This window comes from Pestalotiopsis fici, assembly GCF_000516985.1.
Source record: "Pestalotiopsis fici W106-1 unplaced genomic scaffold PFICI_Scf_9, whole genome shotgun sequence".
Classification (NCBI taxonomy): domain Eukaryota; kingdom Fungi; phylum Ascomycota; class Sordariomycetes; order Amphisphaeriales; family Sporocadaceae; genus Pestalotiopsis; species Pestalotiopsis fici.
The window spans coordinates 41240-52573 of NW_006917099.1; the positions used below are offsets into that span (position 1 = coordinate 41240).

General features: G+C 48.4%; 4 protein-coding genes across 4 annotated transcripts; 2 read left to right on the plus strand and 2 right to left on the minus strand.

Annotated features, from left to right (window-relative positions):
* Window positions 1–155: 155 nt before the first annotated feature.
* Window positions 156–1634, plus strand: PFICI_11469 (uncharacterized protein; the record flags this gene model as incomplete). The annotated part of the gene is made up of 1 exon (XM_007840050.1): window positions 156–1634. The coding sequence occupies one exon, from the start codon at window positions 156–158 to the stop codon at window positions 1632–1634; it is 1479 nt and encodes a 492-aa protein (XP_007838241.1).
* A 1676-nt stretch (window positions 1635–3310) lies between these two features.
* PFICI_11470 (uncharacterized protein) lies at window positions 3311–4819 on the plus strand (the record flags this gene model as incomplete). The annotated part of the gene is made up of 1 exon (XM_007840051.1): window positions 3311–4819. The coding sequence occupies one exon, from the start codon at window positions 3311–3313 to the stop codon at window positions 4817–4819; it is 1509 nt and encodes a 502-aa protein (XP_007838242.1).
* Window positions 4820–5598: 779 nt separating this feature from the next.
* Window positions 5599–6670, minus strand: PFICI_11471 (uncharacterized protein; the record flags this gene model as incomplete). Its single annotated transcript, XM_007840052.1, has 2 exons — window positions 5599–5887; window positions 5994–6670. 2 exons carry the CDS (start codon window positions 6668–6670, stop codon window positions 5599–5601), a joined length of 966 nt encoding a protein of 321 aa, XP_007838243.1.
* A 575-nt stretch (window positions 6671–7245) lies between these two features.
* PFICI_11472 (Bilirubin oxidase) lies at window positions 7246–9538 on the minus strand (the record flags this gene model as incomplete). Its single annotated transcript, XM_007840053.1, has 5 exons — window positions 7246–8201; window positions 8260–8629; window positions 8681–8705; window positions 8775–9095; window positions 9312–9538. The coding sequence occupies 5 exons, from the start codon at window positions 9536–9538 to the stop codon at window positions 7246–7248; spliced, it is 1899 nt and encodes a 632-aa protein (XP_007838244.1).
* Between the last annotated feature and the right edge of the window lie 1796 nt (window positions 9539–11334).

Here is an 11334-nt window from a genome sequence, read left to right on the forward strand (position 1 = left end):
CATGCATGAGTAGAGCTTCACTTAAACCTTTCCATCGCAATTGATTTTGTGACCCATTATACTAAAGTCAATACTTTTTTTTTTCGCGCAATCTTGGAATTTGTTACACTCTTTTTGGATGCGTCATGCCCATGGCACGGAGTCTTGATGCCATCATGCTCGGGCAGAAAGGCATGCGACGGCGCGGGTTTCGCCTCATGATAGTGTCGTTCATTCTCACAATCTCTTTTATGCTGTATCTGAACAAATTTCAATATTCGATAGCATCGTTTTCTTCTTCATCCATCATTGCCCACGGGCCCAGTCCAATATGCCCCAAACTTTTCATGTCCGACAATGTCGCCGTTGTTCTCAGAACTGGCGCGACGGAATCCCAGGAAAAACTTCCCGTGCATTTCGATACTGTCATGTCCTGTGTTTCGGATTTCATTGTATACTCGGACTACAACGAGACTATTCAGGGATGTCAGACGCACGACGTACTGTCCGATGTGGATGATACCATCAAGGATACAGCGACAGAGTTTGCGCTGTACAAGCATCTACACACCCACGGGAGGGAGGGATTATCCTACAAGACCATGTATGGGAGTGGACCATCGGGCGCCGAAGAAAACGCAGGTTGGAAACTTGACAAGTGGAAATTTCTTCCCATGGTGGACCGCGCACTTCAAGACCGACCCAATGCGACCTGGTTTGTCTTCATTGAGGGAGACACATATATGTTGTGGCAAAACATGCTAGCATATCTTGCCAAGTTTGATGCAGCGGAGCCACACTATCTCGGAAAGCACATGTATATAAACAATATTCTGTTTGGCCATGGTGGCTCCGGCTTTGTGCTATCCAGGAGAGCGGCGGAAAAGGTGTCGCATCACTGGAGGCAACACTTGAACGAGTACAATCAGCTCACCCAGAAGGAGTGGGCAGGCGATGCTATTCTAGGAAAGGCACTGAAAGACGCGGGCGTCGACATGTTCTGGGCCTTTCCTCACCTTCAAGGCGACAGCTTGACAACGATAGATTGGAATGTCACAAAGCTCGAGAGAGAGCCCTGGTGCTATGCACCAACGACCTTTCACCACATGAATGAGGCCGAGTTCAGGCAGTTGTGGCATTTTGAACGACAGTGGTTGGCGAAATGGGGACCCGGAGGCGGGCCAGCTCCCCGTTTTCGCGACATATTCAAGGGGCTAGTGCTGCCAAAGCTCCGGCCCGAAATCAAAGACTGGGACAACTTATCGAGTGGCAGAGAATACAGCGACGCTGTCCTAGCGAATTGGTCCGACGAGCAGAAGACTTCGTTGCATCAGAGTGAACGAGAAGCGCATTTCTCGTTTCAGCACTGTCGATCCGCCTGTGAAAGCAAACCCACTTGCCTTCAATTCTCATTCAATAACGGAGTTTGCTTCACTTCAGACGAGCTGAAACTGGGCCATGCTGTGGATAGCAGCTGCCTGGAGTACTCAAATGCGGCAGGAAAGTGCACCAAGAGTAGCAAAGCAAAGGTTGATGCAACAGCCCCAGGAAAGGCTGGTATCGCATCTGGTTGGATCATGAGTAGAGTTGCCAAATATGTCAGTGATCTAGACCAATCGTGTCAGAACAAAGGCGAAAAGGACTGGGTAATATGACTACAATCTGCGTTAGAAGCCCGGATCATGAATATACCCAAACAATCTTTCGAACCCATGTCTGATTAGCATTGCATGTTGCCTTGATTATTCTGGAGAAAAAAAAAATCCTTCTGCTTACCAAAGCGTCTCGTAACTTGAGTGCGGGACACCATCCCAGCCGTGCCTACATCAAGAAGTACCTAGTAGTTGAAATAGCCTAATCGCACAAAAAAGAAATTCGCTTACATGGAGGGGCGTGCTAATGTTGCAGGTGTAAGCTGCATACCCGCATTATCTGGGTGAGCAACTGCTCTACCCCTCGCCATTTCAATTTGCAGTTGATCCAATCTGACCTGCCTTTCTCTTCAGAATCTTAGTAACAATGAGAGGTGTATAGGTGTGTTTGAACGAATCGAAGAATAAGGCAGCAAGAACGTTAACTTCGCACGCCACGTGCGGCCATATTCGTAGGAAAACTCGAAATTCACATTACCTTCTCTTGTATTACATCGGTTTCTCCACCAACATTCGGGACTTTGCGAAAGAGAAGAAAGCTACCTACCTATCCTAAAGAATTAGTGCCGATTTGACAGGTGTAATTAGAGCTTGATTGGCGCGTTACAATGTGGTTGAGTAGCTCGGGTACCACAAAGGGAAGGGCTTGTCGAGTCTGTTTGTTCACGCATTGATTTTTGAGATGGAGAAAATCTTGAGTTTTACTCTTTATTTTTTTATAATGGTTGTATCATTGATATAAACTGTTGTGGTATACCTTCTAGGCCATGTCACCGAAATGTTGAAGCTCCACACCAAGCTCAGCTGCGAGTGTAAGGATCTCTCGCGCGCAATGTGGAGTTTTCAATTACCTCTACTTCTAAGAAAAATGACGAAAACGCAGCATAGTTTCAAGCACAGATTGGGAAAGATTGAAGAACCATTGAATGGAGTATTTTAAAAATAGTTTCAAGAACCGATAAAGGGTTGCTGACATATGCAAGACACCTTTTAGCCCATTACGTACTACCGACCGCATACCTAGTAGGTACATAGGTAGGTAGTAGGTGGGTACAGTGTGTACCTTCCAATCATCCTACCTAGTACCTACCCGAACAGCTGCATAGCACTATAATCGGCCAGGACACAAAGGGGAAAACAATCCCAGCTACCTATATGTATCGAGAAAATTTATTTAGACTGGGCAACATACTACTAAGTAAGGCAACAGTTCAATTTTGATAGTCAAGTACACTCCTTGAAAAATGAACAGCGCCACAACAAAGTTGTCTCCTGTCTGGGAAAATGCCAGCAGGAAACAGAGAAGTTCTATTGGACGAAATGCCCTTCTGCAACGTTCTCAATATTGATACATTTATAAGACGCAATGCGACAGAAATCATGCCTCCCTCTTGTGACTCAGACCGCTTGTACAGCCTCATTGCTTGTAAGACCTAATGCGCGGGACATTTAGGTGGATGACTCCAATGCCGAGAAATTGGCAAGCTAGTCCCACATGGTGCCATTCTAACAAGATCATCTCAGAGATTATCAGGAGAACAAACCAACTATAATGCATGCATCTGTTCCCAATGGACATTGAAAAAGGATTTGAAGATGATACGCATTCCTTCTACTCCGGCTTACTCTCACCAATTCATCAAAGTGACGCGAAAAGCATACGAAACCATTCGGCGCCCATGGATCTCTTCAACTCCCCAGAATTCTCATCCCATGTCGAGTCCCTTCTTGAGGAACATCATGTCCCCGGCATTGCTATTGCTTTAGTGCAAGATGAGCATGTAGCATCGAAGGGTTACGGCTACGCATTGCTCGAGCCACGCAAACCATGCACTGCAGATACACTATTTGACATTGCCTCTTGTTCCAAGTCTTTGACTGCAGCCTCTGTAGCATTGCTCGTCGAGAGCGATGAATATCCAGATGTCAAATGGGACGCAAAGATGTCAGATCTTCTCCCAGACGACTTTGTTTTGTCCGAGGAAAGCTACACAAAAGACGTTACTGTGGAAGACGTTCTCAGCCACAGGACTGGCGTGCCTCGCCATGACTGGTCTTATTTCGGTATTCGGGCTGCGCAGCCCCCCAACACCAGGTCAATCGTCAGGAGCCTGCGACACCTGCCCGTGGCCGTTCCGATCCGATCAAAGCAGATATACAACAACATGATGTATACCGCCGCAGTTCACCTTGTCGAGCAGAAGAGCGGGTTATCGTTCTCCGACTATCTTCACAAGCACTTCTTCGAGCCTCTCGGGATGGGTTCAACTAGTCTCCAGCCGTCGCGTGCCCGAGATAGAGGGTTCGGGGATCGCATTACAGCAGGCCACGCTTGGAAAAAAGATGAGGAAACATACCAAAGTTTTCAAACCCCAGAGTGTCCCGAGGCTGAGGGAGCAGGTTCAATCATCACAAGCGCAAATGACTACATCAAATGGGTCAAGGCAATGATCAACCACGAAGGTCCTATAACTGAGGATGTTATCAATGGCATCATAAAGCCACGCATAATAAATGATATGGATGACGACGATCTTGACCCTTTTACCGACCCCGGGTCCTATGCTGTAGGCTGGGATATCTTCTATTACCGTGGACACAAAGTTGTCACGCACAATGGCGGCGTCCCCGGCTTTGGTACTCGTCATACTTTCCTGCCAGATCACAAGTTTGGCTGCGCTGTCTTTGGAAACTCTGGTTCTGGAGGCACTATCGCAGACATTGTAGTCAAAGAGTTGATCGATGAGATCCTCAAAGTACCAAAAGGTGATCGTGTTGACTGGAACAAAAGGGAGCATGATAATGAAAAGAAGTGGCAGTCGGGGGAACAGGAGAGGCTTGAAAAGCTGCGACGGGAACTGTGCCCCGGAATCAAGGAGTCGCAGCCTCAAACACAGCCTCTCGGCGCATACACGGGCGATTACCACAATGCCGGCTACCATGGCATGACCGTCGAGGTGAAAGATGGGAAGCTGTTCATTGACGCCTCGGATCGGTCCATGGGTTTCTTTGTCACATTTGAACATGTATGTGACCAAACCAAATACCTCATGCACATGAAAGACTACCTGGATGGTGAGGTGTTTAGCAAGAAAGCCGAATTTGTTCTGGAAAACGGCAAAGCCACACGCATGGGTCTTCTGTTGGAAGACAGTCTCGATGATTATATATGGTTTGAGAGACCATGAAAGTCAAGTCTCATTAGCCAACAGATAGCAATTTCTAAGGTGATTGTTTCATAGGGGTAGAAATTAGGGGTATAATAAAACCACGGTCTGATTTGGCTTTGAAAGCATATTTCCAATCATCGGATCTGCTTAGTCTTCAAAACGTGTTTGGAAGCCGCGGGTCACATCTTAATGCAAGCTACTCCAACACGAAAACATGTCTTCGCTTTTTCATGGGATCCCAGGGTGGTCGTTGTAGTCATCGGCTACGGAAATACGCCGGATCGTGATCTGCAGAAGCTCGAGGAGGCGCACCCGACAAGGAGGATTCTAGAGTGGTGTGGACATGGTGGGACGGCACGGAAAATGTTCCTAATCAAGAATATGATTCATTTCGCATAGGTCGGTTGGAGAATTTATAGGCGGCCACATCAACGAATTAGAAGGTACATGCAAACGAGTACCGCAATGGAACCACAAAGTCCGTGCCACTCTTAAGTGGCGTTGGAGTGTTGGAGTCGCCAGGAGAATTTTACAAAATCATGCAATGTAACACACGCGAATGCAGACCGGAATAATTCCTGAGTGTGCCGAGCATCTATTTAAAAGTTTCAATATTCACAACCGGGTTATAGCCACACCAAGTGCCGGCATTGGCACCCTTACATGCATAAATGGAACCTTGTGCAAATTCTCATACAACATCATGAGCTACTCGCACAACGCATGTTTGCTTGATGCATATTCATTCACGAGAAAATATATCTGGAAATCGGAAGCGTATGTACAGCGTACGCGTACTATGCAGTCGCCTTCTTGTCTACCCTGTGGTGCGTCAAAAATCTCCCTACTACTTTCAAAACTCGTTCCCGAAGTCCGCCCTCATCCAAGTGGCAAAAGTGGCTTCCATTTGGAAACGTGATCCATCGCACTCGCGGAATGAGTTCGAAGAATGGCTCCTGTGCTATGTCATGTGACGTATCAAACTCTCCATTGTAGACTAGAGTGTCGGCAGTGATCTGTGGAAGACGCGATATGCCTGTCCAACCGACCAGAGTCCCGATACAGTCAAATAGAGATGGGCCATACCTAGAAAGTAGAATCAATTAGCAGACAGGAACACTAGCCTAGTACAAGATGAAGGACTGGTTGGCGAGAGAGAGAGAGAGAGAGAGAGCAAAAGTCACCAACTTACATAGTATCATAGACTGTAGTGTCCTCGCTCATGGTTTTGAAAGCCGCCATCAACTCTGGCGCCATAGTTGGAGCACGACTCACAAAAGTCTTTGTAAAGACCCCGGAGGCTTCCTTATAAGCTGGGGTATCGGTCTCCCCTTTCGCTCTACCTTCATCGATGACCTTTTGCACATCCGCTGGAAGAGCCTCCTTACACAAGTGGATGCTTTTGATGGAGAGCTCAATGCTGGCGAGCGCACTGGCCAGTACCAGCCTTTGCAGGCCACGAGGCCGAGTAGCAGCAAAGGCGACAGCAAGAATCCCGCCCCAGCTCTGGCCCAAGAGATGGAATCCGGGGCCGTCGTGCAGCTTGAAATGGTCTACCAGGTTGTTCAGCTCAGCGACGAACAAGGACTCTTGCCAAAATTCCTTGTTTCCGGCCATGTCGCGAAGATGAGTTGAACGGCCGCAGCCGACTTGGTCGTAGAAGATAACCGGGATACCATATTGTGGCCAGAGCTTTGCGAAAGGCAGCAAGTATTCATGAGCGCCGCCAGGGCCGCCATGAAGCATCACCAGTGGCGTCTCCCCACTCGTAAGATCTCCGAACACTTTGTAATAGGTCGACCCAGGAGTGTCGCTTTTCCCGGGAATGTCAAAAGGAATATGGCCTTCTGAACTTGGAATATCCGCCATTTTTTGAAATTCTTGCTAAGTTGAGACTGCAGGATATCACATAAACTTGAAAGATCTAAAGCTTGACAAGTTGTGGCTTTTGAATGTCGTTTAAAAGAACAAGAGTTGGTCGCATATGCACAGTGGCTGTTGGTGCGCCATGTCTCCGCTTTAGCTATCTGCATTCCCTGGGATTATGCACGTATGTTAGTTAGTAGGTCACTCAGCATTCAGGGCCCTCCGCAGTAGCCCCAATGGAATCCCAAAAAGAAAAAGAGAAAAAAAAGATCGATTTTGAGCCAACACACAAAATCTCTATTTGAGCTGTGCGCAATAGTACAATTGTTCAGAAGATTGTTCAGACGATTGCGCAGAATGGTTTCTTCAAATGTCTCCAAAGCGAGTGAAATATACTATACTAGACTGTGTATATACAAGAAGTGATATGTACGAGCTAAACATGCGAACCAAGTGTAAACAGATCGGGCCAACTCCGGTAATGACTGTCTGTGCCAATGCACAATTTCGAACTCAAAGTATTCACGATAAGAAGTATATACACTCAAACAGATTCTAGTCGCTCGCTAGGGAACGATTTAGGCGGCAGCGACAACAGGTACGGCCGGCGAATGGTGGTGCTGCGTTCGGCGGTATCGAGGAATGGGGACACCAGCGTCACGCTTGACGGGGCTGTTGGGGTTACCAGCACCGTTGGCGGTCCAGTACTCGGTAAGGGCCTCTTCGACTTGGATGCGCTCACTGTAGGGCTGCTCGAGGGCGAGGCGCTGGACCTTGTCCACAATGGCATCATCAGTAAAGACGCCGCCACGAACCGAAAGGTCAGCGGCATTGTAATCAACGGCGCGCCAGCGGGGGTCCATGGGGTCACCAAAGTCGGTGGTCTCGTTGTAGCCAAAGTTTTGAAGCTGAGTCACGTTGAAGGCAGCCATCATGTCGTGGTCCTCGTGAATCAGGTTGTGGCAGTGGAACATGTAGACGCCGTTCCAGGGGTGGTAGTGAGCCTCGACCAGGACCGTCTCGCCGCGGCCCAGCCACACGACGTCCTTGAGACCCTCGGCCTCGTACGGCTCGACGCCACGGTCGCTGCCGGTGCGCTGAAGTACTCTAAAGTCGACCAGGTGCACGTGGATCGGGTGGCTCCAGCCGCCAGAGCTGTTCTCGAGCTCCCAGATCTCAACGGTACCACGAGGGACCTTGGCCAGGACACGGTTCTCAACGTCCTCGAAGCCGACACCGTTGATGAGCCACTCGCCGTTACTGCGGTGGAAGCGGAAGTGGTGGTCAATGCCGGTAGTGGACGGGGGAAAGGGAACATCGCGAAGAACAGCAGGGACAGTTGAAGGGTCATCGACACGAGTAGAGCCAACAACAAAGCGCATAACCTTGTCAGTGTTCTCGTAGTCATCGTCGACTCCGATGCCACCAGCTTGCTCTTCATTTCGCATCTCAATGGATTGCCCGGCAAAGGAAGAAAAGTCAAAAACGATTTCATAGCGCTCGGCGATCGAGATGTACAGTTCATCAACGCTGACTGTAGGATGGTCAGTCCACTTTGCAATAATGGTTGAGAATGTCATGATGGTTCCTACCTGGATGTTCCAAGAGACCAGCATCAGAGGCAATGACTTGGAAAGGCAGTCTGGCGCCCAGGTTTGCACTGGTAGCAAAGTACAGGGCGAAACTGCGAGAGATGGCAGAGTTGAGGAATCGGAATCTGTACTTTCTGGGCTCTACGTTGAGGAAGGGCCAGGGCTGTCCGTTGACATGGATGACATCTCCCCAGGTGCTCTCACGCTCGTTCACAGTCGTCTGAAGTGTGCCATCTGAGTTGTAAAACTTGGCCGAGAGGATCAAGGGAATGTCGAACTCGCCATAGCCAGAGGGCAGACCAAGGACGTCTTCGGCTTCATCCGTGACAATGTAAGCTCCAGCTTGGCCAAAGTATGCATTTTCAGCAGTCTATAAAGTGGTTAGCGAATTTTCAACAGGTTGTGGGTTAAGTGAACTCACAATACCCAGCGCATGGTCGTGGTACCTGAGAGTGCCCACAGTTAGTAGTGCAATTTGAACAGGTTTTTATGACAATGGTTCTTCGACTACTTACCAGAGTAGGCGTGCCGACTCAAAGTTGGGATAGTAATAGTCCTTGTATTGTCCAGGGAATGTCACGTCTTCCGCCCAGCCATCGAATGGGGCGCGGGATGGAGACCCGTGGAGATGGACAGAGTTCTCGCGTTCAGCTTGATTGATGAAACGAACGACGGATTCTGTGCCTCTTGGGATCACAAAAGTTGGACCTGGGGAGATTCCATCATAGCCAACCAAGCGGGCAGGGCTCAGATTGGGATACACCTGCTGCTCAAAAGGCTTTATCTCAACTTCGTAGTACCAAATGTCCTGGCCAGTCACAGGATTGGTGATGATTCTAGGTTTGTTAGCTCCACTTTACTTTTTTATCGACCCTTATGGATGATTGGACTAGCATCGGCTCAAGTGAAACTATCCACAAAGGATGGGAGACGCACAGGATTTTACATTGAGGAGAAACACACAACATGAATATTCGCACCAAGAAAATTCGCACTAGGGAGGTAGGTATTGATCGCACTGGGTAATGGGTACACTCTGGACCTAAACGTACTTTTTTGGCTGCTTGACTGGAGGGATGGGAAGAGGAACACCATAGATCAGAGGATACTCTGGACTTTCTCCATCCTTTTGGATTCTGAATACATCGTTGGGATCATCCTCCACGATCTGTGAAAGGGCTTCCGCCTCTTCAGGAGGGATGACCGATTCATAGGTTTGTGCACAAGAGAGTGACAAGAGGCAAGAAGCGAGAGCAAACAAGGTAAGCCCTTTAGCCATGATGGGCAAAGGAATAGAAAGAATGAATGTCGATGAAGTCTGTGTTGATGCTGAGGGAAAAGTCCACTTGAACCTGGGAAGACATGTCTGCTTTTATAGAAGTCAAGAACTATCTCGGAGTTGGGATCATGAGTATAATGGATGAGCTGGCCTCTCGATGCGAATCGAGTCCATACCTCCTGACCGAGTCTTGCACATGAGACCCGGTGAAGAGCAGAGACCTCTTGCTCTCTACTTCGCTTAGAGTCCGAATGTCGTTTTGGGATAATGACTCCTGAAATCATCCCTTGATCACGCGTACATATTATCGAGACCGGGCGAAGTGGGCTCAGATCCTGGCTGGCTTCACACACCCACTCACACTTTTTTCTTCTGGGAACTTTGTCAAGATGCCTCTTTGAAGCACGAGAGCTGTCCTATACGCCGGGAGACTTGAGGAGAGGGGAGTTCTCCTAGTACCAATCTTCTCCGGCACTGTTAACATGATTTCTCTTTAATCCAATTTGAGATGATTCAAAATGATATGGAATCGAAAGTGTCAGACTGAATCTCTAGGATATCTCCATTCCACAACCTGAGGACGATAATGTGCGGCTGGTGAGGATTATGCAACAAGTTCAGCCCCAATAAGCATTAGTCACCTTTTGCAATTTCACGTGAGTTGGAGGGACGTTGCCCTGCCTTGCATTCGTCTTTGCGTGTTTCGTAAAATATTTCTCCATGTGGCCATACTTTGCCAAGTTGGATTGCAGCCACAATCCACCAGCATTACTCATCTATGGTCTTAGTATTAGACGGATTCCCCACTTAATTAAGTAAATTGAATGTTCATTTCATTCAAGTCACTGATCAAGATCACCACGAAAATGCGCAATGGTAGCATCGTTGGTTTGGTCGGACAGTATAATGCTCCGACTGGGTTGGAGAGGTTGTCTCACCATCCGGGAATGAAATTTCGTGAAATGCTGCTATTCTTGGTATCTCTCGATCATCGTGATTATTTCCGTTTTGGAGCCATTTTTCTTTGCACCAAATGTTTGTATGCAAAGGTGTCGGAGATAATGCTCAATGTAAGCGAGCTGTTCCTGCATTCATGGCTGATTCCCGACAAAGTTTACAATTCCAATAAAGATTGCGAGATCCTGGTAAAAGCTTCAGCTTACAAGAGATGGCCAAGCTTCTTGACGAAGTCTTGGATTGTCCGACGTTTGCCAATGCTCACACCAAGATGACATACAGCCAACGGTTGCCCGCGGCGGGGGTGTTGGATTCAGGGTGCCAAGAAGAGAGCCAAGTGATTGGCTGCATATATTGACTTGGCAGGCAAATAGATCAAGTTTGGAGAGCCCCGCGGGCCGCCCCCCGGGGGTCTCATCCTGGGGTACCATCACTCAAGGGCCCAGGCGCAGTGCGGACGCACCCGCGGTATGTCGGTTCTTGTGATTCGCTACCCCAAGTCCGGGAAGAATATTGTAGCATTCCACGGCATAGGGGGTGGAGCCGCCTTTTTTCATGTAACGCTGCGCTATACTTCGATGAATTGGGAACAGTATATATCTCGTTGGGGAGAAATAGTCTTTGTTTAGTGCCCCCACCGCGTGCATCGGAAAGAGTCAGGGAAATAAGGCATAGGACTGCTGACCTGAGCTGTAATCATGTGGAATACGGGCTTACTTTTCTGCCTATTAGCTGGGCACAGCTTCGCCCTGCTGAACAATCCTTCCAATTCACGGAAAGCTATCCGTCCATGAAATGTGGCTTGAACCGTAAAGTTCAGCGGCTTATAGGCAGACGCA